Source organism: Coccidioides immitis, assembly GCF_000149335.2.
Source record: "Coccidioides immitis RS genomic scaffold supercont3.5, whole genome shotgun sequence".
In the NCBI taxonomy this organism is placed as follows: Eukaryota; Fungi; Ascomycota; class Eurotiomycetes; order Onygenales; family Onygenaceae; genus Coccidioides; species Coccidioides immitis.
The window spans coordinates 813,408-839,881 of NW_004504307.1; the positions used below are offsets into that span (position 1 = coordinate 813,408).

Below are 26,474 nucleotides of genomic sequence, written 5' to 3' on the forward strand. Positions count from 1 at the left end.
GACATGGAGCCTCTGAACTTTGGAGTTTGTCGGAAGTGGAAAATGTGCAGGTATATGTCACCCTAGTTCAACACTTTCTCACTTGCTTGGTACTTGTATATATACCAATACTTCTCCGAACAACATATGTTACCCCAAAGAGTTGACAACTACAATTCTAAGCTGATCTCTACATCCTTATTTCTATTACGGAAATTCCTCAGACAAATACTTGAAGATGGCAATTATCAAATTAAAACCCAAGGTGGCTTTTATTACTGGTGCGAGTGTTCTTAGCCGACTTTCCATGATCAATCTGCTGATTATACCTAGGAATTACTGGCCAAGATGGTTCCTACCTCTGTGAAATTTTGCTGGAAAAGGGCTACGAAGTTCATGGTCTTGTCCGACCAACGCCCCAGAGGCAGCAAGCTCTGAGCCACCCTCTGCGTCATGGGGTGACCTTACATTTCGGAGATATGTCATGTTTCGAGACTCTCCTTCAAATTCTAGGCAGCATCAAACCGGACGAAATATACCATCTCGCCGCCCAGTCTCACGTCGGTATGTCATTTGAGATGCCATTATTGACTAACGACATCAATGCTGGGAACCCTTCGATTGCTTGAAGTGATGAGGGCACTTAAACTGGAGAGCACAACCCGATTCTACAACGTAAGTATGACCATCGGAATGATAGGCATCCAAACTAAGATTCACAGGCGAGTACCGCGGAGTTATTCGGATCCGAAACGACTGCGCCACAAACTGAGGAGACCCCATTTCATCCCGTTTCACCTTATGCTGTATCAAAACAGTTCCAGTTCTGGGCCACAGTCAATTTCCGAGAAGCATATGGTTTCCACGCCTCTAATGGTATTCTCTTCAACCACGAATCTCCAAGACGTGGTCAGTAAAGCATTTTTACTCCCTGGTAAAAGAAGGGAGTCCCTGCTAACTTTCTCCCAAGGAACTAATTTTGTCACACGCAAAATCACTTCGCAAGTTGCACTGATTGCCTGCGGGTTATCAGACTGCTTCGAGCTAGGCAATCTTAATGCTGTCAGAGACTGGGGCCATGCTAAAGATTACATGCGTGGTGTCCACCTCATGCTGCAACAGCCGACGGGCGGAGACTACGTTTTGGCTTCTGGCCAAGCGTATAGCGTGAGGGAGTTTGTGGAAGCCGCTTTCCAAGTCATTGGAGTTAAAATTGAGTAAGTTTACAATACCTATAAACGATTTAAAGCTCACTTTCTTCCTGATGGCAAGCCGGCAAAGTGGAGCGGATTTGGAGAATGGTCCCACTGCGTGCGTGATTATGGAGATGGTCAGTACATGCAGTTCCCCTGGTCAATACTTAGGTGGTGACTGATGTTGTTTAGAAGACGGGGAGGGTGGCCAGGGAGAGGTCGTGCTATGGATATGTGCAGGTGTAGGCGACAATCACGCAGGGAAGAGGGGTTACTATCTCCAAGATGCGAAGTCCGTTTCCGCCGATATTAACTCGACGGACTTACGTCGAGCCTTGGTTAAAAGTCACTCCCTTGACGAAACAAAACTCAACCAGTTAAGCACCGGAGATCTTCTCGAGCTTTTGGCGCCAATCCTGCGGAAAACTTGATTATCAAATACTCCGGAAACCCCATGTTTTATTACGGGCCATTGGAACTGTTTTGTGATGTAACGCAACAAGAGACCCTTTACCTGAGCAGGGAATATGCCAGCTGTACATACATACCTAGATGCCTAACATGTCAGCTTAATCGACGGCGTGCAACCAATCCATAGTAAAAACAAGGATACCTTATATTAAATCGAATCATTATGGTTCGAGCTAAAATATAACTAATTAGTTAGATCTTCCCGTAAGCGCTTTTGACGGGGCTATAAAAGTCGTAACAATAGTAGAATAGCATCATTTGGTTGCAATGTGCCTTCGCTCTGCTGTCTAACGCCCTAACAGGTCTTAACTCCCGCAGTCAAGAACATCGATTGAAAAGTTAGAAATCTTTTATCTAACTCGATTATGGAGGAATCATTCATTTTGTCCAAGTTTGACAGCCTCGTCAAGTCTGGCATAGTTCTATATGATGATCAGCAAACGAGCATTGAGCACATCGATAGAGGGCTCAGGGTAAGCATAGCACAAACCTACAATCGTCAACATCAACACAGTCCTGTTCTAACCACTCCTACTCCAGTTTCAATTTCTTCTCACCTCTGCTCTCGCCAAAAAGCCAACGCTACATTTGCCATCACCCCAAGCGGAGGAGAATAGTGAACTACAACACCAAAGGCGAGACGGAAGTGACATTAGCACCGGAGGTTTTGAGATTGGCAACATCAGCAGCACTCACTTCGTGACAGTGAACAAGTTCTGCTTCGCTAGACCGCATCTCATGCTCCTAACTTCCGATGCACACCGAAAGCAGTATGAGCCTTTAAACGAAAAAGATTTTGAAGCAGCTTGGACTGCTCTAGCCGTGACCACCAGTAGGGACTATGTTGTCTTCTATAACTGCGGCCAAGATGGAGGATGCAGCCGTTTGCACAAGCATCTCCAGCTTATGCCAATGCCCGAACATAGTCTCGCAGCCTTTCTCGATTCTGAGGATGGCAAGGAACCCAACGTCCCATTTCAATGGTTTTATCACCGCCTCAAATCTCAGCATGTTACACCACCCAGTTTAACCACTGTATATGCTGATCTCTTAAGGCAAGCCACCGGGGTAGGGGAGGGTCGCTTTGAGCACGCCGGTAATACCCAACCTGGAACTGCGTGCCCGCACAATATGATCCTTACGAATCGATGGATGCTGGTGCTCCCAAGGCGACGAGGATCCATCAACAAAGAGGCAGGAGTGAATGCAATGGGTATGCTCGGGCTCATCGCCGTGGCGACAAAAAATGAGATCGATAACTGGGTACGGCTGGGGCTAACAGAAGCCTTGAGAGAGCTTGGAGTGCCCAAGTGAAGAGATAGAATCATTGAAATCCATATCTGCACAAGCCGTTGATGTCGTTTCCTTAGGAGGATGCTTGAGAGACGCTGCACCTTGTGTTGGTACTTTCCAATTATTTTCCGGATCTCGTCGTATAAGGCAAATCTTCTCGCGCCTTACTGGGCTTGTCGGTAAGGTGCCATTTGTGAGAGTGTGATAGATAGATGGGGTCAGAGTTACAATTAACACGTCTTATACGAATTCGCCTTTTGAGTATCAATAAGCTTCCTTGCAAATACGTCCAACTACTTGCTACTCGTGATATAGGCAAAATGAGAGTGTCGCCGAAAGGGGTTTCTCGTGTAGGTGTGGTTAACTAACTAGTTAGTTCAAACAAGACAAATGATGCAAACACGGAGTGTGTTCGCCGCGTTGTCGCGGTTCAACCACTCGACGGCGGCGGCAACGTCAAGAGCGAGCTGGGATTCAGTCCCGAACAAAGAAGCTGTACAACGGACTCCGTCTCATTCCTAATTCCCTCCAAACCACGTCCTCAGTTACCGCTGGTCCAGGCCAGGGTGAAGTGGAAGCTCAGCTCATCCCGCAATGCCCCACCTGGGTGAGAACAGGGGTTAACCAAACTGTTGGGCCTGGGAATGTAACTTCAACTAGGAATTGTTTCAGGTCTACTCCGTACTCCGTACTCCGTAGTCATTTATTGGAATTGGGAGGCTATCAGACTAGCGGTAAATAGTATTCTCCCTGTGGAGTATAGTATCTATAAGTAAAAGTCACAGAGAGCAGACAGAGAATTGTTATATTTACGAGATTTTAATCCAGCTGTCTCGAAGGGCCTACAAGGCTACTAACCATATGCGGAAGCTATAGGAACCACGGAACGTGAACTCCATACATCCGTCCTCTCGCTCTCTCACCTCGTAAGAGGTTGAGATGAGAACCGGGATGAAAACTGGAGGAGATTTCTCGAACCGCTTCGAATGCCTATGGGGACTTTTTAGAGTATGAAACTGCTCTGCGTCGGATCAAAGAAGATCCGAGCCGCTAAACTGGAGGCTAACTACATAGAGACTAGTGTCTCGATACCATGCCATACAAGCAGCTTTCCAGCCCTTGGTATTTCTTTAATAGACATTATATTCCAGAGGTATCGTAATGAGTTTCTCTAGGCCAGTAACTGTCCACACATGGTGACAGTTTCAGATAAAGCTATTATTCTATTGCAGTTTCTTTTAAGGACTGAGATGTTACTTAATGCATTGGTACATACCTATGTTAGAGCAGATAGCATCTCTTTATCTTCTCCTCATACTTGATCTCAGCATGGACTATGTTGGAATGCAGGCTAAGTGTCGGCCGATACATGCATGTATGTACGGAGTACACACACACATACTATGTAAACTGACGAGCTTCCCTGTGAGTAGTGGCATCAGCGTCAGGTCTACAAACGGGAAGATCCTTGCTCAATGATCCCCAAAGGTGCATGGATTCCATTATTTGATGAAGGCAACAGTTAGATGCATTTGACAAGGGAGTTGTGGCAAGATTCCGTTGCTTTCCGCTGTATCCAAAGGCGTGATCTCAAGAACAACATGTGTGCCTAACGGTACTGTTGTGATTCATTCGAAACTCGAGATGATTAGGCCCTAAGTATGGAATCCCCATTAGGTAGGGAGCCTATATATGAAGCAACAAAGTTGCCAGGGGCAATTTCTCAGAATCCAGCAATACATTATCTTCGTCTCCCTTTCGGCTCATAACTATGATTCTCGCTGTCGTATGGCAACATCACAGATAGTCAGGCCTTTAAACATATCATCCTCAATTGAATTTGCGGCAGGACTTATATCAAGGATCACCATTTGAAAATTATTAGCCTTCCACCATACACCTGAGTTCACCTGTGAGCATCAACAATGGAACTAGAGTATATGGGAAAGAATAGCATTGGGGATGAAGCATTTGTCTCTGAAGCCTTCTTGGTTGATGTCCCCAGCAGCAAAGGTAGACTCACTTACTCTTGTGAAGCGTCCTAGTTAAACTAATTTAGATTGTATGGCTTAGCTCTGGCAAAAGTTTCATGTCGTTGGAGGCTTTCTGCATCAACGACGGATGTGGATGCGCGACAATATTTTCATTCTCTTGATCTGCTGATGGGAATCGTTCTTATCTCGCGTACTAATGAGCCATGCGAAGACAACAAAAACGGAGATCTTATTCCGTATGCCACTGGCACCGCCCTCGAGAATCTTGTCCACGCGTGTTGCACGATTCGAGCATCAGTCGATCAAATCGAAGTGGCAGCAAAGGTGATACTTGTCTCTCGCAATGGATACATGTGTAGGAGCGATATCCTCGAATTGAGAATGCGGGATTCCGCATTTGTCGGCTCAGTCATTCGGTTCCCAACTTCCGACGGTTATTTTTCACCGAATTACAGCCCATGGCGAAAGGAGTCTCCTTGCTCTATTGTCTTCGGCTCCTGGAGCATTGCTTGTGAAGCGGTCTCCAACGTCGTATTACGAGGCACTAGATCTGATAGAGGGAGAGTTGAGAGTTCGGTTGTCTTTCGATTGGGTGCTTCCGACTAAAGCAGCCGTACGCAAAGTAGCCGTGATAGGAGGGCGCCCCATGTTTGATAGGCAGAAAGGATCATTCGGTCACCAAGGAACATTCGAAGCGGCCCTAGCTCTGGGTATATCGGTGGTTGTGGTTGATCGACCGGGACATTGGCTCGAAGAAGAAACCTATTCTTACCTAAGGGATGACTTTATTCCTGTTGATGTGACCGACGATGCGAAACTGCCGTCGAGGATTGCTGAAGTACTGAAAGGGAGAAAGATCCATGGTATCGTTACATTTTCAGATGAATTCGTGATCGCAACTGCGAAAGCAGCGGGACTATTGGGTCTTCCAACCGAGCCCATATTAGCAATCTTGAATGCCCACAACAAGTACGAGACGCGCAAATTAATTAAATCAAATATCCAAACACTGCGACTGGACAGGGTGGAGCAACTGTGCGACTCTTCCGGCCGCAAAGGTCAGAAGTATGCAATACCCTTTAGTTGTCAAACCGTGCCAGAATGGCGGCTCCCGTGGCGTCAAGAGAGTTGACAACTATTCGAGCATGCCCCAGGCCATACGACAACTAGAAGAAGCCGGGTTTTCAAAGTATGGAATTCTCCTCGAAACGTATGTTGATGGCCCAGAGGTAGATGCCAACTTTGTTCTTTGGGATGGGGAGATTCTTTTCTTCGAAATATCAGATGACTTCCCATGCCAGGCAGATGCAATAGACGCGACAGTTTCGGATAATTTCGCTGAAACCGTCGTGTTACTACCAAGTCGACTGGACACCGAAGAAATAGAGCTTATCCGGTCGTCGCTGCACCAGAGCCTTCTCCAATTGGGATTCCGCTCTGGTGTTTTCCATCTTGAAGCCCGGGTGCAGAACTCTTCCATGCGCTATAAAGAAACCAATGGCGTCCTAGATCTTGCTGACGCCGATTCAACAACGGAAAGTAAGCCGGATGTGTTTCTGATCGAAGTCAATGCTCGACCGCCCGGTCTGCAATCTGTGTTTGCGACCACGTATACGTATGGTGTGGATTACTGTGCGCTTCAATTTCTTCGAGCGCTCGAGGACGGCGAGCGTTTTAAAGCTCTGTCAAAATCTTTTTCATGCCAAGCTCAGTACTGGTGTGAGCTTGTTATGATTCCTATCCATCGTGAAAAAATCGTGGTACCGGATGACTTTTGCGAGAAAGTGATTGAACAACTTCCAGAAATTGGTCCATATATGTCTCGGGCAGAATGTATTGTATCTGCAAAGGTTGTATCGCCGGTAGGGGGCACCGGGTTTATAGGTTATTTCTTGTTATACTCGAGGACCAGCAGAAGGCATTTGTTGGAAATGGGTGGTCGTATTAAAGAGGTTTCTAAAAAGATCTTGGATGGCATTTGATCAGCCATAATGAGATGGAGATAAGATAAGATCACTGATTCAAAATGAACAGTTGATTGAGTGCGAGAACTACCTGCCAATATCCTTTTAAACAAAGAACGTAAATTTCCATTCTAGCAATCAATCTCGGAGCTAGTGAGATAGCAGAAATCCTTTCGTTGAAGCCTGTCATCCATTTGATGAAATTTCCCTGGCGAGAGCTATTTAGGAGCAGGAGTAGCAAGTTACTCCGTAGAAGCTGTTAAGGTTGAAAGATTGCACCACGTGACATCTGAGCGGCTGATAATTTTTAGAAGTCAAGCAAACATGTCAAACATAATAGTACTCATTGGCATCAAACTCTAACATCCCACTTCTTTTCAGGAAGGACATATACCAGATAAACCTTTGAAGGAGGAAATGTATTGATGCTACAGTTCTCTTCTCTCTGTCTGATAAGATGATCACATTGCTCACATGGTCTTTGGGTGACAGAATGAGTGGCATGGAGGAATCACTTCTTGTATTCTTGAGACAGCATCTTTAGGACCCACTAAAACTCTGGAAAAGCCCCTGTGAGGGGAGTGGTTGTTTAAGTGCAACAACTAAATTGTTGCCAAAGGAAACAAAGATCATACAGAGCACACATACATGTAATACTTTGCAGAACAAGTGCCCATTTGTTCCTACCTTGAGATTCTATAGTGTAGTCACATTTGGCCCTTTTCATCTACTACTTATATCATACATTCTAGACATGATATTGATCCAGGCATGGTCTAGTCTGTCACATATAACAAATTATTCACACAATGTCAACTGGATAGGACCTTCTGTTAACTGAGAGCATTTCAACAAAGTGATGGTATTGTGCTTGAGAAAGTTCATAAAGTAGGGTTTAAAGAGCTTTGCATTGATGAGCCTGTTCAAAAATATCATCTCAGTTATGGAGTTTAATGACATAGTTTTCTACCCATCATCATGGCAGCATTGTTATATGTGAAGCTCCTCCATTCTTTTCTTGAACATAATAACTCTGCCTTGGCAACTGGATCAGTGTTTCCCCCATCCTGCAGCCAGCCATCTCTGTCTATCGTCATTTCGCCATGTCTTATGAAGAATTCCGGTACTGTGTTGATTCAGTACAATGTATGGTCCCCGCGGAATGCCGGCCTGAAACGATAGGCTGGTTGTCCTGCAGTCTGCCGTCATGGTTTGGGCAAAAAGAGGGGAGAGCCAGGACCTTTGCGGAGTTTTGCCGTGTGCTTCTGGCGACAACAGAGATGCTTTTCTTGATGGGTTGCCTGCGCCTGTAGCCAATCCTTTTCTGCCATCTTGCGTATACGGGAAACCGCCCACCGGTCCTGTTGGACATGCGCTTCGGAGATCGGGAATTGCGTTCTATCTTTGAACACAGACCGGGAGAAGCTGAAGTCGCCTCTCCGTTATGACCCGACATTGAAACCAATTTTGCTTTTCCTCACTATGCAAATTTTTAAAGAACTGTCAGTCGTGCTGAAGGCTGTTGATTTAAATCCCACCCGCTGCAAGGGCTACGTGCGCCGAGGATTTGATGGGAGTAAGTACATCTTTTAGCCATACACCAAATGCGCTAAAACGAAAGAATTGGATTGCTCACAACACATCAAACGCAGCATCTGAAATGGCATCGGAAGATGTAAAGAAACGGCAGTTTTCTGATGTCAAAAGTGCGTGTACATAACGGCACAATGCTTGTTAGCCGACAACCATGTCCTTTGCCAGCTGCAACCCCCGGTCAGGATCGCTGTCTCTCCATCACCCTTCAAGTGAATATGGCCAGGTGTGCTTTTCGCTGAACGGCGGGTTGCTACTTAACAGCAACTGGTTCGCTTGCCAAACGTCGCAAAAGACGAGAATCCACCTGCAGCCCATATCCGAGCTTGCATTTTCCCTTCCCGCAGCGCTCTACCGGCCTCCTTCAAGCTTTCCCTGTAATGCGGAGTATGTGATGGCCGAGAATCAGACGACGGACTTCGCAGCTACCGATATTCCCCTGAATTCGCTTCCTCACCCCCAGCTGGCACGCCCTGGCCGCGATCCCGATCGTTCCTTACAGCAAGACTTGGAGAACGGCATAGGAGATAGGACCTGTGAAGATCGTATTCTTCCGAATGGGTACCGACGATCGCAAGAAATGAGTCCCGATGATGAACTCGAAGGGAGAAATCGCGAAGAAGTTATCCCCCACCAAATACTTCCGTGGATGCGCAGGCCCGGGAGATCGACGGAACACCTGCGTAAGTGCGGCGCGATATGCACGTGGATACGCGGTCCGGAGGTGCCCCGAATTTCACGAATAAATCCATTCTTTCCAAATATCCAGAGAGCGCCCATCCGACTCCTGGATCGATGGCTACCAGGACGAAAATGGAAATTCGGCGTTCTTTCAATTTTCTGCGCTCTGTGGATTGTGTCGTTCTCGTTAACCCTTCATCAGTCAGTGATGGGCCCCGTCCTCCCAGGCGATGAGCCTACTGCTCAATTATCCTGTATCGCAAGTTTGTGGCCAAACGGCACAGACTGTGGACTGGACGGCGACCTTTGTAGGCCTTTCAACGCCAGCTCCTTCGCGTTTCGCTGTCCTGCATACTGTTCAAGGGTTAAGGCTTTCGAGCCCTACGCAGTAGGCGCTGACGAGATATTATACAAGACTATAGTGATCGGAGGCCATTCTGACAAAGAATATCCAATATATCGCGGAGATTCCTTTATCTGCCCAGCTGCACTGCATGCCGGTATTATTAGCGATAAAACCGGAGGCTGCGGCCTCTTGTCGCGTCTCGGCGAGCAAAGTAATTACCCTGGTACCAAAGCCAACGGGGTCTCAAGCACTGCGTTTCCTTCATATTTTCCCTTGTCGTTCACTTTTGAAAAACTCTCAGATGGCGCGGATTCTCAATGCCAAGATTTACGCTGGCATTTGCTTGCTTTATCAGTGGCCTTCACTTCGCTGCTGTCACTCTTTACAGCTTCGGGCGCGGTCTTCTTCACTTGCTCCTTCACTGGGATCTTTTTGCACGTCGCTCTTGTGTCGGATACACCCGAGTCCTACAGCTTTTCTAGTGTTGTTTCTATCGCATTGGCGAGATTCCTTCCTGCAGGATTTGTCGCGTTTGCGATCTATTACTTCTGGGCACGGATAACTCTCCGTAACCTCGATGCTCAGGTGGAGAAGACGATTCTCTGGCTTGGAGGTTGTTGGGTTGGCGCTTTGCATAATTACACGCTTGATCGTATTCCCCTATCTCGACTGACACCACACGACCTGAAGCAACAGCCTGGCGCGATATTTGCACTTCTGATTTTGGTTCTCGTGATCGCCGCAATAGCCTTGGTCCAGGCTTGGGTCCTGCGAACCGAGGGCAGACTGCTCAACTTTCTCAAGCTATATGCCTTGATTGGCAGTGTTCTTCTGATTTTGTTGGCGATTCCACACATGCACCTGCGCCTTCATCATTACATTATAGCGTTGCTTCTTCTACCGGGGACTGCAACGCAGACTCGTCCCACCCTACTGTATCAGGGATTTCTTGTCGGTCTTTTCATCAACGGCGTCGCAAGATGGGGTTTCGCAAGTATCCTCGAGACATCCATCGAATTACTCAGTAATGCACAGATGAACAGCCCCCTTCCATATATTCCTGAGCCAACAATCACCAATAACTCAATTACCTTTAGTTTCTCCAATTTGACTGCCGGTTTCGGTGGGATTAGCGTGCTGGTGAATGATGTTGAGCGCTATCGGTCATACGAATCCTACAACAAAAAGTCATTTACATGGAGACACCATCCAGAGGTGACGTTGGAATTCTTCAGGTTTGGCTATATTTTCCGGGACGCCTTTGGAAATTCCTGGTTTGGGGATTTTACCAAGGCTGGCACATGGAAGGAAGATGGAAGTTGGCAGCATATGAAGCCTGGACCAAGTCGATGATTGTGCTGCATAACTACTGATTTTCTAAAGAGGCTCCATACACCAAGTCTTAGTTGTGCTAGAATACGAACATTGAATTGGAATCCAGAAGAATTGATGTGGATTATAAATCGTGGAGAGTCGTTCAGAGCCTGGATGCTCCGAAAAGACTGAAGTCGATTGATGTTGTGAATAGATTTTGAATGAAAGCCCTAACTTGTCATTTATAGTCCGTTCACATCGCTTCAACCTCTTCTCGGTATTACTGCACGCGAGAAACGATTGAAGAATGAATTGGCTCGAGTGGAAAGCAGATTGTTCCAGGAGGCTAATACACATGAGCCTGCTGCAGAGTTATCGAGACGACATAATCTCTCGCTTCCCCTAATCGGCTCTAGGTTCAAATCTCAGCCACATCAAATGCGATTGGTTCTCGACCAACACGGAAGATGAAACGGGAAGTTGGGGATTTGCACGTCGTTCCAAGGACAATGGACGTTGAAGCAGGGCCTGAGATCCGTATTATCAAGAAGAGACAAGTGCTGCTGCTAGCAAGTGAAGGGGTGGTCAAAGTGTTACTGAGGCGGGAAACACATATGACAGCTGAGAAAACCCCCTTTCTCTAGCCTGAGTTTCCAAAATTCCAAAGTCACATATTGATAACTACTTTAGTCTATACTCTGTTACTGCAAAGTAACTACATCAACGACAATGGTTTCATTTGAGTATTTATAAGACACCTCCACAAAATCAAACGTTACCCAAACCGACGAGTACAGCACAAAACGCTCGCTTATAGTCTCACCTCGCTCCTCATCAATCTCTCCCAATCCTGCACTGTAAACTCCTGATACGTATCGTCCTCCGGCTTCATCCACAGAATCTGATCCGCCTCGCCATCCTTCACCTTCGTGCCTTTCTTCGCAGGGTCAACACCCTCTTCTCTCAGTGGAACCTTGTTTTGCTTATTATTATGAATATGATTCGACGCCTCGACGATGCGAATAAACACTGGAACGGCATATCTCGGCAACTTCTCTCGCGCATGGCGCACGAGCCCAGTCCAGTCAAATCGTCCACGCTCCGCGGGATCGATCAGCAACGCCGCACAACCCGCACGCCCCTCATAATTAGGAACCAAGACACCATACACATTGGCCTCCAGGACACCGGGAAACTGTCCTAGCACCACAGCGACTTCGGCGGTGGACACGTTTTCCGATTTCCAGCGGAAGGTATCTCCCAGACGGTCGAGGAAGTGCCAGTGGCCATCGTCGGTGCGGCGGAGAGCGTCACCGGTGCGGTAGTAGAGGTCGCCTTTCTGGAAGACGTCGCGGACGAATTTCTTCGACGTGGCTTGAGGATTGCGCCAGTAGCCCTGGAAAACCTCCTCGTTGGGCACGGCGACGAGGATCTCGCCGCCTTCTGCGTAGGGCATGCGGGTGGCGAAGCCGGTGACGGGGTCGCGGAGGATGTCTGCGGTTACGGGGTCAATGGCGACGGGGATATATGTGTTGTTGAAGAACTTGCGGAGGATGGCTCCGTGGTGGCCGACGCAAGTGGCACCGTAAGGGCCATAGTTGGTGTTGAGCAGGCCAAATATACCTTCCGTGCTGTTGAAGAATTCGTAAATGGCGGGGATACCGAAGCGCTCGCGGAATCTCTCCCACACGTCCGGGCGCAACCCATTGCCGTACATACCACGAACCTTGTGCTGACGATCTAGAGGTGATGGAGGCGCTGAAAGGAGATAACGGGCGGTTTCGCCAACATAGATAAAGTGGGTGGACTCGGAGTCGATCACATCCTTCCAGAAGTTCCTTGTGCTGAACTTCTTTCCGATGGCAACGCTAACGCCGCGGCTCAGGCAGACTTGCAGTCTCACTCCTCCGGTTCCATGATACAACGGCATGCAGTTATACCAGCGATCCCCACCTTCACCTTGCTTTTCGTCCAAGCCACTTATTAATATGGTCCCGTACATCCGGGCCATGGTAAAGGCAGACGCCTTTGGCAACCCGGTTGTGCCGCTGGTATAGAAGAGACAAGAGGGCGACCCGCCCTCGAGACCTAGTCGCAGAGACTCGTCGGGAACGGCAGACGGGAAAGTCGCAACATACGCCTTTAGGCTCTCGTCTAGAAGCAGCGGCTTCATCTTCAATTCGCCCTCGACCGCCGAGCGTTCCTCGTCGATCCTGCTTGAGCAATCCGGGCTAGGGTCAACAATCAGGTACTCCGCGCCGCTGACCTTCAGGCAGTGTATCAATGCGGGTCCGGCCAGATTGTAATTGATCAATGCAGGAGAACAGCCGATGGCCCATAACCCAAACCATATGAGAGGTAGCTCGGCGCAGTTTTGAAGATAGACCGCGACTAGATCTCCTCTCTTGACGCCAAGGGAGAGGAAGTAGTGGCCGTATTGGCAGGCCATGTCGTGGGCCTCCTGGAAGGTGTATTCGACCTCTCGCGACCAGATACACTTGACATTGGGATACTTTCTGACAGCTTCGGCGAAGAAGTACCACGCAGATACTTTGCCATTGGCGACTGGAGGGGACTGTTAGCAAGGGACCCTGAAAAGGGGGCCTTTCTTTTTTTTTTTTTTCCCTTTCTACAGCGTACCTGCACGTGCGACCTCACGCTCGCTCGACTTTGCTCTGATTATGGCTGATAGATCTTGTTTGATGTGGTATTTGGCATTGAGGTATGCGGCCAGAGTGGCGCCGCCGGCCGCGAGAGCAGCAGTAGCTGTTGAGAAAGAGGGTAGAAGCAGTTAGCAAGATATATCAGAGCTGCCATGCTGGGTATCAAGTAGATCAGAGCTAGCTAACTACATACCCAATGCCATTTCTTTTTTGCCCCGTCAGGCCTTTTTAGCCGAGTCTCTATCAATGCAGTTGGGTGTTGTAATCAAGCAATGACTACAGGCTAACTAGGCTCTGGTGAGATGGACAGAGCAGGATATTACGCTGCACCAAAAGGGAACAACAGATCAAGATGCAAATGCCGAGGGACGAAAAGAAGAGCCAGAGGGAGGTGAAGAAGGAGAGAATTAGAAAAAAAGGGAGAAGGAGAAGGAGAGAAAGAGAAAGAGAGCAGACGGGGAAGACAGAAATCAATAGCCGAAGCAGCGGCCATGATTACGAAGATCTAATAAATTTAACATTTACGGAGTACGGAGTATTCTTCCACAAATTCCGCGCATTCTTGCACACACTGGGGCTCGCGCGTTGCTGGGGTAGGGTAGGGTAGGGTTCGTTGTACGCCCCGGCGTTGCTGGGCCTGCTTTGTCTGCTGTGCCTTTTTGGCTTTTTCCCCACGGTATCTCGGTGCAAGATACATATAGCCGTTCTGCGGGCGGGATAAGCTGGGGTAACTTGGTTTAACTCAAGCGGCCCTGTTGGTTAATTAGTGCCGGCCGCAGCGGGCTGTTTGTCGGGTTCGACCTCGGTACTTCCGCAGTAGCGCTCGGCTTCGTCGAATAGGGAGCCGAAGAGGCACCGCCAAAGTTACCCTGGGATAAGCCAGTTTCCTATCGTCGTCTCGAACACTCCCGCAAAAAAAAAAAAAAAAAAGAGAGAGAGAGAGATTGAGAGAACTGGATGAACTGGCTGCTCGTCTTGAATTCTCCTAACTGCGGGACAGCCATCATCATAAAGTCTCGCAGCCCGAACTAACTACCGCTGAGATCAACCCTGAGTGATAGTCCTTACTCTTGATGGTGTAAAGCCATTGAATTATATTGGAAACACTCTGTACCCCGTATACAATAATAATATGTTAAAAAAAAAGGGATATCCGCAATATTTCGCAACAGCCATGCTCTTCCCCCAGTTATATACATACATAAAAAGCATCCAGCGAGTCAATCGCCGAGTCACATAGTTAAATACTAGTTTACATAACATTCATCTCTTCCTTATGAGCGCCTGGCTAGAAGTTTGTCACAAGCGTCAAGCTCGAAAAATAAATACATAGCATCTTCGTAAGAAAGAAGCAGACGTAAAAAAATAAAAATAAAGTAATAAAATAAAATTACAGTGCCATAAAGACACCAACGACGGCACCGCCCAGCGTGAAGACCAGCGGAAGATGTCCCGTCACCCCCATCTTCCGCGACCCCGAATCCTGCTGAGATTGCAGGGTCTCTTCGGGGCCCGCGGCGTTCGCGTTCGCGTCCGCGTCTTCCACAGAGGTCGTGCTACCACCCGGCCGAACGAAGACAACGCTCGTCTGCGTCTCAACGGGGATCTCTGGCTCCTCTTGGGCGGGCGTCTCAGCCGCGTCGGGAGCCCCCGTCGGGTCTAGCTCTGCTTCTGTCTCGACGTCAGTAGGCTGAGTGAGAGTGAGAGTGGGTGTGGGTATGGGTGCGTTACGCCCTGGAAGGCGGGAGAGTGTGGTGGCATTGTTAGCTGCTGCTGGTGGTGGTGGTGGTGGACCGGGGAGTATGGTGGTGACTGTCATGCTGGGAGCAATGGTGGACGCACCCGTGCCTAATGGAGGATCTGCAAAGATACCCGTCCCCTCTGCGGGCGTGGACATTGGGAATGAGAAGGGGAACGGGAACAGAACTGGGTCGCCGTCGTTGTCTGGCTGCTGCGGCTTGTTCGGTTCCTGCGGGTTGTTTGGGTCGTCCAACTCTGGTGGTGGTGGTGGTGGTGGTGGTGATGCTGCCGGCGGCGGTTGCTGTTGCGGTGGTGGCGGGACCGACGTCGAAGACGATGTAGTCGCAACAGGATCAGAGGTGGACGACATCGTGGCACTCGTCGTGGCAGCCGTCGAGGTCGTGGCAACCTCCGTCTCGGTATTCTGGCCGTCTTCTCCTCCCATATCCACAGAAATCGCCAGCCCGGCTCTCGCCTCCGGCAACCCGTTCTTCTGCTCAAACTCCTTGACGTCGATCTCATCACCCGCCGCGGGAATCTCACCCAAGCTGGTCTCGCCGCGCTGCAAGTACATCAGAAACGAATACTCCCGTTTACCAGTCTCTCCCAAGCTGCCCGGCGCCGTGTACTTCACGGCAGGCTCACTCGACGATTCAATCTTCGTCTTTTCGCCCGTCGCCTTGAAATCAGTCTGCATGTAATGTATCCGTCTCGAGCCCTCCTCCGTAGTATCCACCATCATGATCATGAACGACAGCGCGGTGTTGACGCCGGATGCATCGCCCAGAGCAAAGTTGGGCGTACGGGATGCATCTGCCATTTTTCATTCTTAGCGTGTGCGCTTGTGCGATTTCGTTGTTTGTCCCATGATCGAGGGAACGGAGGGGAAGCTTACCCTGCTTCGATACCACGGCGCCATCAGCCAATCCGTCAGAAGCGTCGCCGCCAAAGCTGACCTGCAAGTCGATAGAGCCAGAGCCGAAGCCTCCAGAAAGGTCCGGGGGAACTGTGGCTTGTGAGAATGCTAGGGCAAATAGCGTCGACGCAGCAGCGAAATATGACTTCATTGCGAGAGAGAGGAGGGCAAAAAAAGGAAAAAAAAAAAAAAAAGGAGACAAGAGAAAACTGAAAAAGGGGATGATCTTTTCCAATCGAGTACCTGTTTATATCGTTAATCCTATCTGAAAAGATCAACCGATATACAATGAGCTATGGGGTATATAGAATTTGGAGAATGACAACAAGAGAGACCGAAGGGAGTCAGGAAAGCTGGAGCAGATAAACAGGAACCAGCATAGCATCGCATGCTCATGCAGCTCCCTGCATTCGAGACGAAAAGTCTCCGGTTTATGTATCAACTATCATCCCCAGTCCATCCTGTGTCGTTCGACGGCTAGCAAATAAAGAAAAAAAAAACACAAGCAGTCAACTGGTTGGCTCCCCACGGGCCTTCGACAGTTGACGCAGCATGTGGACTGTCCAAGACAAGCCACATCCTGAACCCGGAGGGGTTTTGGCTTGACGCATGAGACAGTAGGCTGTAAGAGCAGGAAGGGGAAAAAAAAAAAAAAAAAAAAGAACAGCTACGGGGAAAAGGGAAGACAGAAGAGTATCCTGCAGAATGAAGATAATAACTCTGTCGCTTTGCAGGAGGTTTTGCAGGGCCACCGGTCTGCGCCAAGCGAGCCGGCAGCGTTACAAGTTCGGCTCAGTGCGGGTTTCAGCGCTGTCTCACCGCGCCTAAACGAGTGTCTTCGGGGTTTGAGAGCAAGATCTATAACAGAATGATCAGCATGAAATGTCGACGCCGGCTAGTCTGAACTTGCGGGTGAGAGGAAAAGCCTGTGCTGAAAATTGTTGATTTCATATTTTTTTTTCTTTTTTTTTCTTCTTTTTTCATCATTTTGGGTTAAATTGAAGGCTGCCCTTGGAATTCATCAGCAAGGAACACGTCAATGCAGTTCAACTGTCACGGAAATGCATTTATACATAGTAGTCACATAGCTATATACTATTTCACACACGCTGTTTTGCGTTGCTTTTCTTTTTTTTTTTTTTTTGGGTCTCTTTTCTTTTCAATGTATATCCGCTAGATGTTATTAAAAGTTCATTCATGCCCCAACGCTCCCCCTTTTGCAATCCCAAGCGTATTTTTTGAAACCACCCGGTGAACAAAAGGGCAGTTAGTTCAATTTGGACGCAGAAGAAAAGGGCTCCAGGTCCGCGCGAGATCTAACATATCAATTGTGATGTGATTTTGTTCAATTCAAAAAGAACTCCTGCTAATCCCAATCACCGATTCCTTTCCCCCACCTACTTTCATTTAAAAGTCAACCTTCTCCTTGACATACAGGTCAACATACTTGTCGACATCCATGTTCTCGAGATCCTTCTGCTTGAGACCCAAGTCGATGAGCGACTGGACCTTGGAGGCATCGTAGTGGGCCTCGAGGTGGCGCTTGTACTTGGCGAGGATCTCGGGCTTGGCCTCCTCGCGGCGGAGACGGTGGCCGAGAGGAGCGTCGACGACGACCTCCTCGAGGACGGTTCCGTCGTTCAGGGTGACGGTGAGGGCGTTGGGGATGGTGCGGAGAGCAGGGTCGTGGTAGTCCTTGGTCATCTGGGGGTCCTCGACGCAGCGGATGCGCTTGCGGAGAGACTCGACAAGTGGGGAGGTGGCGGCCTCGGATCCGTCGGTGTAGTCGGTGGCGACGAGGCGGTTGAAGACGAGCATGGTGGAAACCATGTACTAGAAAAGCAAAGCGCTGTTAGTGTTTCTTTTCTTATTTCCTTGTTTTATTTCTTTTTTATGTTTATTTTTATTGATTTATTTATTTATTTATTTTTCACCCGATCAGAGGGGAGAAGAACGTACCTGAATGCAGTGGTCACGATCGGCGAAGTTGTCCATTGGCTTGAATTGTTTGTCGATGATGCGGACGCAGGCCTCGTGGGTTCTGATGGTGACTTCCTTGATGTCTTCGGCAGACTTGCCCATGCTGGCGAGGGTGCCGTTGATCTTCTTCGCGGCCTCGATGGCGGTCTGGGAGTGGAATTCCGCTACAGACGGTCGTGAGTGACTTGACCTCCATTTCATTTCTATGCAATATTGCAGTACATACCAGGGTAGGAGACCTTGAAGAGGACGTTCTCCATAACGTAGCTGCCATATGGACGCTGGAACTTGAACTTGTTGCCCTTGAAGAGGACATCGTAGAAGCCCCAGACGGGGGCGGAGAGGACGGTAGGAACACCGGCCTCACCCTTCTGGACCTTGAGGACGAGGTTGACTGCACGCTGGCAGGCATCACCGGCGGCCCAGGACTTTCTGGACATGGTGTTGGGGGAGTGTCTGTAGGTGCGCAAGCTCTGGCCGTCGACCCAGGCCTGGGTGATGGCGTCGGCGGTCTGCTGCTCGGTCAAGCCCATGAGCTTGGCGACGACGGCGGTGGTAGCGACCTTGACGAGGACGACGTGGTCCAATCCGACCTTGTTGTAGGAGTTCTCCAAGGCGAGGACGCCCTGGATCTCGTGGGCCTTGATCATGGCCTCGAGGACGTCACGGACCTTGAGGACCTTGCCGTTGGCCAGGTTGCCACCGGCACGGTTGGTGCGGGAGATCCAGTCGGCGACGGCGAGGATACCGCCCAGGTTGTCGGACGGGTGACCCCACTCGGCGGCCAACCAGCAGTCGTTGTAGTCCAGCCAGCGGACCATGGCACCGATGTTGAAGGCGCCGTTGACGGGATCAAGCTGGTAGGGGGTTCCAATGACCTTTGTGCCGTTGGGGACGACGGTGCCAGGCACAATTGGGCCCAGGAGCTTTGTGCACTCCTTGAATCTCAAGGCCTCGAGGCCGCAGCCGAGGGTGTCAAGGAAGACCCATCGGGCAGTATCGAACTAGAATCGCCCCAAAAAAGAAAAAAAACAGAGAGAGACAATTAGGTTCCTCGATTCATTCAAAAGCTAGGATTAACGGGGGATGAGAAGTGGATTGCAGGGAAATTTCGTACAGCAAGATCTGAGTCGACATTGTACTTGTGGATGTAGCTGGCCATGTCCTTGATCTCTGGGTCGTACTCCCTTGGGCCGGCGGGCGCAGGAGCGGCGGACTGGAGGGCAGACATGGTGGAGAAGGTCTTTGGCTGGGAGATCTGGCGAGGAGAGAAGTATCTGGCGGAGGAGGAAGATCGAAGAGAGGAGGCAGCGAGCCGGTTAAGAGAAAAAGAGCGTGGGGTGCGGGCGGAGAGGCGGCGCAGGACTGGATTGGCGACCGACATTACGTGCAGGTCGAGATGTTAAACCTCTTCGATCGGGATGGAGGTGGGTGTGAGAGGGTCAATTGCACCACAACAACGAGAAGCAGAGCAAGGAGGAGAAGAGGGAGAAAAGAGTCCGTGGGAGAGAGAAGGATGAGAGAATTAAAAGAGTACAAAGAGAGAGAGAGAGAGAGAAAGACAAAGACTATTAAGAAGAAGAAGAAGAATAACTTGTTTAGTGTATCGCTGTAACGAGAAAACAACTCCCTTGCGCCCGAGGAGCCGCCCGGCCAATCACAGCCGCCGCCGAGCCTAGCCGGTACGCTCCGAATACACGCCGGACCCCCCTTTGCCGCCTGTGCTGCCCGCCAATCCCGCGGTATCGTCGTACCGTCTGGTAATCGCCGTATCCCCGGCTCGTCCCTTGTTGTCTTATCTGATAGGAATTGGCGATTCGCCTGTTTTTGTTTCTTTCGCGGCGACGGAACGACGGCGAGGTGAACTTCGCCTGAGCAAAACAAAATCACCACCGCAAAGAGACACAGGAGTAGTCAGGGCACAAGACAGCCTGCATCCTGCTCGTTGCTTTTCACTCTGTCCTCCCTTCCTCCCCCGGATCAAGCTACATATTGCGAGCCATGCTTCGCAACGCTTCCCGCTGCCTGTCGAGACAGCTCCGACAAGCTGCACGTCCCTCTGTCGTCCCTCGCTGCTCTGTCGCTGGACGTCTGGCCTATACCTCCGTCAGAATGGTCTCGCAGCTTCCTCCGGTCAAGCCACCGGTGTCTGTTGAATTCCCCGCAGACTCGTACCAGCTGCTGTCCACGTCGGAGAAGGCCGGCGCCGCTGAAGATGCCCTCTTCGAGCAGGAGGTGAACGCCGTCAAGGAGTGGTGGGCTTCTCCCCGCTACGAGGGCATCAAACGGCCCTATTCCGCAGAGGACGTCGTCAGCAAGAGAGGATCCTTGCAGCAGTCATATCCAAGCTCGTTGATGGCTAGAAAACTGTTCAATCTACTCAACGACAAGGCTGCCAAAGGGGAACCGCTGCACACCCGTAAGTCGTAAAAACAACCCACTCTGTGTGTGTGTATGTGCAGGATCTGGAAGAGTAATCCGTGATATTCTTTGTAGTTGGCGCAATCGACCCTGTACAGATGACGCAGCAGGCTCCCAACCAGGAAGTGTTGTACATCTCCGGATGGGCTTGCTCTTCCCTCCTGACGACCACAAACGAGGTCTCCCCGGATTTCGGTGACTATCCGTACAACACCGTTCCGAACCAGGTGCAGCGATTGTTCAAGGCCCAGCAGATGCACGATCGCAAGCACTGGGATGCCAGACGGAAGATGACTGCTGAGCAGAGAAAGGCTACTCAATACGTCGACTATATGCGCCCAATCGTTGCAGACGGTGACACAGGGTTTGTATACGCCATTCGCTCCCGTTGGGTAGTGCAGAGCTCATGTTTCATAGGCACGGAGGCCTGACGGCGGTGATGAAGCTCGCTAAGCTCTTCGCCGAGAACGGCGCCGCGGCCGTCCACTTCGAGGACCAACTTCACGGAGGCAAGAAGTGCGGCCACCTCGCTGGAAAGGTCTTGGTTCCAATCTCCGAGCATATCAATCGCCTGGTGGCTGCCAGGTTCCAATGGGATCTCATGGGAACCGAGAATTTAGTCATTGCTAGAACCGACTCTGAAAGCGGGAAGCTTCTCAGCAGCACCATCGATGTTCGAGACCACGAATTCATTCTTGGAGTTACACAGGATACCGCGCCACTGTCGGAAGAGTTACAGAAGATGGAGCTCGAAGGCGCTTCGGGTGCCGAGATCGATAAATTCGAAATGAAATGGGTTAAGGAACATAAACTGGTGACATTTGACGAGGGTAAACGTCTACACACCACCGGACTTTATAGGAGATTTTGCTAACATACCACTCTCCAGCTGTGGAACAACATCTCGTCTCCGAAGGAGCCTCCAAGACCACCATTGACGAATACAAGGCAAAGGTTCGCGAAAACAGAGACATGTCCATTTCAGAACGCCGGGCCTTCGCAGACACCCTCGCGAAATGCCCGGTCTTCTGGTCATGGGACATCCCAAGAACCCGAGAAGGTTTCTACCATTATCGCGCCGGTGAAGCAGCGGCCACCAAGCGCGCCATCAACTTCGCTCCCTACGCTGATCTCCTCTGGGTTGAAACCGGCGACCCGAACGTCAGCAAGGCAGCTGGATTTGCCGCCGAGATCCGAAACAAGTTCCCCGGAAAGAAGCTGGTCTACAACCTTAGCCCGTCGTTTAACTGGATGGGACAGGGCTTTGACGAGGCCAGCCTGAAATCATTCATCTGGGACCTCGCCAAACATGGGTGAGTTTTCCCCGCAGACCCTTCCCGCCCCCGACTTGGGAAGGATGGTTTCAAAGACTAACATGGAATAGATTCGTTCTCCAACTCATCTCGCTTGCCGGTCTGCACACCAACGCTACTATCGCAACGGAGCTCTCAAGAGGGTTCAAGAAAGATGGCATGCTATCATATGTTAATCTTGTCCAGAAACGCGAAAAAGAGATGGGCGTTGATGTTCTGACCCACCAGAAGTGGAGTGGTGCTCCCTACGTCGATGGAGTTCTGGGCTCCATTCTCAGCGGCAGCAGCTCGAACAAGAGCATGGGCGAAGGAAACACAGAGTCAGGTGAGGAGTTATCATCTATTTTCCTTTTAATTTTTTTCCCCTAAGAAAGGGAGGTTATACTGAATAGTCATCTTGCTGACATATGTATAGGTTTCTAAATCTCGAAATTCCCACGGACGTTGAAACGTAAATGATGTTGGGATGAATTCATGCCTGCTCCTATCACAAAAGCACAAACCCCGATCACTACCCGTTTTCGTTCTTCAGACTGGATTGTACAAAGCTTCTGGTTGCTCTCTCTCTTTCTCTGAAGTGCAACAAGCCCGAAAGATTGGTCTTGAGCGAAGCGGAAACCCAGTAAAGAAAACAGGGATATTAAACAGAATATCAGAGAGAAGCTGGTATGTTTTTCCAACACAAACAACAGACAATATAACCCCTCTCTATTAGCAGCATTAAGCGGCAAGAGCAAAGTCAAGATGATTCAAAGGAAAAAAGAGAAAAGGATATTTGAAAGAATATTTACAGAACTACTATTGTGGCTGCAGAAAGAATGGCGATATTTCTTGTCATGTATATACAAAGAATTTGTTATTTGCACATAGAAACCATGTTATGCTAGATCCCGAACTCTTTCCCTTTTCCAGACACAAGGCGAATGCCGGTGAATATCGTAACAGAGATGGCTCTACTACTATGATAGATGGGCCAACAAACATGTAGCAACTGATAACCGCCTAAAATCAAACAAGCAAAAGAAACTGGCCACAAAAGAACGACTTGAAAGCCTACCAAAACGCCAATCATGCAGTAATTCAGAGTAGTTAATCCTCAGCACAAGTAAACCTGATCAAAAAAAAGTAGAACTATGCTCCGCGCTCCGTCGAGCAGCTTAGTCCCACACCACTGTCACCGTTGAACACCATCTACCCTCTCTAAATCCTTAATAATCTCCGTAAACACCGCCTTCGCGAGCATCGGCGGTACCGCATTCCCAATCTGCTTCAGCACTCCCACCCCACAGAACCGATGCTCCATGGGGAAAGTCTGCAGACACGCCGCTTCGCGGTGCGTGTAGCCCCTGGTGCCGCTGGGATGGAAGTTGTCTCCTCCGTTACATGTGATGGTTTTCGCGAACGAGCGCGGGGGGAATGCGGGCTTGGTTATGTTGCGGAAGTAGGCGCGTTCGAGATCGTGGTCGGGAGCGTTTTCGGGGATATCGCCGATTGCGTCGAGGATGGTGCGGTGTGGGAGGAGGTTGGACCCTGGAGGGCCATGTGTGGGTTTGGGGAAGGGAGGGAGAGGTTCGCCGGGTCTGGATTAAAAGGTGAGAGGAAGATGTTAGTGTCGTAAGGGCTGATGGGATGTTTCGATACTTACCCGGCTCCGATCATCACGAGACGTTTCCGTTGCTGAGGGACACCGTAATCTTCGCAAGATAAGAGCTTCCATCGTATCGAGTAGCCCAGATCAACAAAGGTGTGTATTGTAGCGTAAAGAAACTCTTTATGTCTTTCTTGAAGGCCCGACGTCTCCTCCATCGTCGCAATTCTGGGCTTTACCCTCAACAGCAGCTCCCTCGCGGAGAAGATACAAGCCTCATTAGCCTGGTCGGTAGACGCAGCAACGGTCTTCGCAGGCGAGAAAGTCTGGCATGGAGGTGAGAAGTGCATGATATCAACCATGATATCCTTTGTCTCATTGGTAAGGAAATGCACCACCTCACAAGTCTCTCCGACTGCTGTTCGAAAATTGAGACGGTAGGTATCCATGGCTTTTGGGCATTTATCAAAACCCCAACGCACATGTAACCCGGCCTGTAAGGCTCCGCGGGAGACACCGCCAGCACCACAAAATCCATCCCCAAAGGTATATTTGGTTCGTCTTTCATTGCTTCCTGTGAGATCTATAAATGGCAACTTGTGGCTGCCTCCCAGCTCTGTTAGTCCTCTCCAATCGTGGCGAAGCGCGACAGGTTCAGTGGAGAAGCCAGGGTCACATTCATCCTTCTCCAAAAAGACCAGCGCTTCCTCTGTGATACGCGGTTTTCGCGACTTGCTCCAAATGCGAATGTATTTGACACGACAGAAAAGCAAACCCTCTCTGCGGCATTCTTCATTGGTTTGGAAACCCCCGGGTGTGGTGCCGATGTTCATTTTTGTGTAAGGATGGTTGGTCAGACGAATAATCCGTAAACCTTTTATCTCATTTACTGACACCTCTTCAAATCCATCTCCGTTATCCATCTCTTGCAAGTTCAGGTCAATCGTCCAGCATACTTCATTCATCCTGTCAGGAACCAGGCTGTCCATATGCTCCAAGCGTTGAAACCGTTGTCCTCGAAGAAATATCTCACCGCTAGCATCCCGCAATACTTCATGGATGCGTAGGAAGGTCGCATCGTTCAGCTCAACAGACTTGCCCTTTTTGTATGTTTTCTCCCTGATCTGGATTTCCGGTATCTGATCCCTTCTCTGAGTCAGTCCTGGCAACGTAGATCGCGCCTGATGACGTATGGGGTTTGTGGCATTCGCAGATAGGCTCGTTAGGTAGTCCTCAAAATCGTCGTCCGCCATAAAGTCATCCAGATTGAAGACATCTTCAATGCGAAAGTCGCCCCGGAGCGTCTCGCTGCTGGCGTCGTCATCATCGATGATAATTGGGTCTCTGTGGTCAAATGCCATTACGTGGTAGTGAGAAAAATGACGAGCAAAGTTCCAGGCAAGTAGAAGAGACGAAACCAGTTTGATGAAGAAATATGGCGGATCATGAGACTAATACAAGCTGCAAAGATAGTACACAGCGTGGAGAGGAAGATCAGGTACCCGGGATGTTAAAAAAGTGAAACTATTGAATAAAAATATGTTGTTCAACAGGAGAAAAGCACAAGGGCAGTGTGGTACATATCCAGAGGCAGCTCGCTTCACAACACATCATAGGAGACTTGTGTTGTCCCGTCACCCTTAACAAAGGGATGTTGAATACGCTGGGAACTAGTGGGTCAATCGTCTGACAGGATGCCGAGCTTCACGACAGGAGACACTTTCAGTGCTCCAATTGATTGAGTGAAGCACTTCATTTTGAACCAGCAGCAATACTAGGTATGCAGAAGAGATTAGTAAACATAAATTTGCAATAATGGAGCTTCAAGACTGCTTGTTTGCAAGTCCAACACTAACGTCAGCGAAACAAAGCAATATCCATTGCTCAAACACTTATCCCAAGGGATGAGATAAAGGCTTGATATCTCAATGTTGAAATTTATAGTGGCAGGTTGCAAATGACCTATCAACTAACCACAATTCTTGAAAATGCAGAACCTGAACCAAAAGTGTGTGATACCACCATATGTCGGATCCCCGGGTTTGTTGAAACATGCATTTGCAAAGTCAACAAGGTCGAAGAAGGTGAATGAGAAATGGGAGGATTAGAGTAAGCAAGAAACTTGTCCTTCCCGGGAAAAAGATTTTTGGATCAAACAGGCAAACCGGCGATGATATTGATCGCGAGTAACTCCAGAGACATTCCCCCAGATTGAGAATCCATGATGGCACTGGAGAATTCCAGTCTTTCCAACTGGGCCATATACACGTCCACGAATCACGAGGGAAACAGCCCAGAAGTTATCTTGATGCTCAATGCATTTGATTTGGGCACTGAAGAAAGCCCTTGGTAATCAGGATCAAAAGCGGCTACTGCCATGGAGTGATTTTCTAGGGAATGTCGGTGAGGGAACAACCCGGACACGGCACTAGACGGGCATGTAGGATGGTGATATCCAACGAATTAACTACCGTGGGAAGTAGTTGGTTATCCTTTGCGCGGGGCTGCTTCGGAACAGGGCATGAGCACACACGAGCACTCCCAGGTAGATTGGGGATTCCAGTAATCTTGTGGACAATTCGAGTCGCCCTAGCATCAAAAGACATCCACATCCCACCCTCATGCCAATGCCCACCCGTATCCGCTGTCCGCTTTGCCGTCGCAAAAGGTTCCCTGTCGCGGATGAAGCGCTTGAGCGGATCACGAGGGTCAGGTGACCTAGGGATGGAAAATTACCGTTTCATGCCGAATACCGAAGTTTCGGTGAAATCGCACCGTATCACCGCCGGCAAACCGCGGTATCATGACGACGTTACCGTACCAGCAAAGTGGGATGGGCAGAAAAAAATGCACCGTAACAGCGTGTATAAATCTTGGGCCGCCAAAATGGAAAAAAATAAAAAAAAAAAAGGGCCAAATATTTTTCTGGATTTTTATTTCTCAACCCTTCACCATGATAGGAGATTGTCTGGCATCTCTGCTTGTCTCCCATCCCACATTCCTTTCTCCCCCTTCTTGTCCCTCA

General features: G+C 49.4%; 9 protein-coding genes across 9 annotated transcripts; 5 read left to right on the forward strand and 4 right to left on the reverse strand.

Annotated features, from left to right (window-relative positions):
• Positions 1-217: 217 nt before the first annotated feature.
• CIMG_10130 (GDP-mannose 4,6-dehydratase) lies at positions 218-1,603 on the forward strand (the record flags this gene model as incomplete). Its single annotated transcript, XM_001239107.2, has 7 exons — positions 218-260; positions 313-543; positions 611-654; positions 702-888; positions 950-1,196; positions 1,252-1,313; positions 1,365-1,603. 7 exons carry the CDS (start codon positions 218-220, stop codon positions 1,601-1,603), a joined length of 1,053 nt encoding a protein of 350 aa, XP_001239108.2.
• Positions 1,604-2,008: 405 nt separating this feature from the next.
• On the forward strand, positions 2,009-2,957 carry CIMG_10131 (uncharacterized protein; the record flags this gene model as incomplete). The annotated part of the gene is made up of 2 exons (XM_001239108.2): positions 2,009-2,116; positions 2,184-2,957. The coding sequence occupies 2 exons, from the start codon at positions 2,009-2,011 to the stop codon at positions 2,955-2,957; spliced, it is 882 nt and encodes a 293-aa protein (XP_001239109.2).
• Positions 2,958-4,861: 1,904 nt separating this feature from the next.
• CIMG_10132 (uncharacterized protein) lies at positions 4,862-6,912 on the forward strand (the record flags this gene model as incomplete). Its single annotated transcript, XM_001239109.2, has 4 exons — positions 4,862-4,949; positions 5,010-5,363; positions 5,386-5,988; positions 6,014-6,912. The coding sequence occupies 4 exons, from the start codon at positions 4,862-4,864 to the stop codon at positions 6,910-6,912; spliced, it is 1,944 nt and encodes a 647-aa protein (XP_001239110.2).
• A 1,406-nt stretch (positions 6,913-8,318) lies between these two features.
• CIMG_10133 (LCCL domain-containing protein) lies at positions 8,319-10,867 on the forward strand (the record flags this gene model as incomplete). Its single annotated transcript, XM_001239110.2, has 2 exons — positions 8,319-8,470; positions 8,547-10,867. The coding sequence occupies exon 2, from the start codon at positions 8,642-8,644 to the stop codon at positions 10,865-10,867; it is 2,226 nt and encodes a 741-aa protein (XP_001239111.1). The 5' UTR covers positions 8,319-8,470; positions 8,547-8,641.
• Positions 10,868-11,639: 772 nt separating this feature from the next.
• Positions 11,640-13,694, reverse strand: CIMG_10134 (AMP-dependent ligase; the record flags this gene model as incomplete). Its single annotated transcript, XM_001239111.1, has 3 exons — positions 11,640-13,393; positions 13,469-13,594; positions 13,685-13,694. 3 exons carry the CDS (start codon positions 13,692-13,694, stop codon positions 11,640-11,642), a joined length of 1,890 nt encoding a protein of 629 aa, XP_001239112.1.
• Positions 13,695-14,881: 1,187 nt separating this feature from the next.
• On the reverse strand, positions 14,882-16,298 carry CIMG_10135 (uncharacterized protein; the record flags this gene model as incomplete). Its single annotated transcript, XM_001239112.2, has 2 exons — positions 14,882-16,044; positions 16,127-16,298. 2 exons carry the CDS (start codon positions 16,296-16,298, stop codon positions 14,882-14,884), a joined length of 1,335 nt encoding a protein of 444 aa, XP_001239113.2.
• An 889-nt stretch (positions 16,299-17,187) lies between these two features.
• On the reverse strand, positions 17,188-19,642 carry CIMG_10136 (2-methylcitrate dehydratase). The gene is made up of 4 exons (XM_001239113.2): positions 19,245-19,642; positions 18,354-19,131; positions 18,107-18,291; positions 17,188-17,980 (listed from the first exon to the last, which is right to left on the reverse strand). Exons 1-4 carry the CDS (start codon positions 19,509-19,511, stop codon positions 17,555-17,557), a joined length of 1,656 nt encoding a protein of 551 aa, XP_001239114.1. The 5' UTR covers positions 19,512-19,642; the 3' UTR covers positions 17,188-17,554.
• A 332-nt stretch (positions 19,643-19,974) lies between these two features.
• Positions 19,975-22,752, forward strand: CIMG_10137 (isocitrate lyase). The gene is made up of 6 exons (XM_001239114.2): positions 19,975-20,546; positions 20,624-20,912; positions 20,966-21,378; positions 21,438-21,861; positions 21,933-22,186; positions 22,277-22,752. Exons 1-6 carry the CDS (start codon positions 20,129-20,131, stop codon positions 22,282-22,284), a joined length of 1,806 nt encoding a protein of 601 aa, XP_001239115.2. The 5' UTR covers positions 19,975-20,128; the 3' UTR covers positions 22,285-22,752.
• Positions 22,753-23,035: 283 nt separating this feature from the next.
• CIMG_10138 (C-5 cytosine methyltransferase DmtA) lies at positions 23,036-24,810 on the reverse strand (the record flags this gene model as incomplete). The annotated part of the gene is made up of 2 exons (XM_001239115.2): positions 23,036-23,441; positions 23,507-24,810. 2 exons carry the CDS (start codon positions 24,808-24,810, stop codon positions 23,036-23,038), a joined length of 1,710 nt encoding a protein of 569 aa, XP_001239116.2.
• Positions 24,811-26,474: the final 1,664 nt, after the last annotated feature.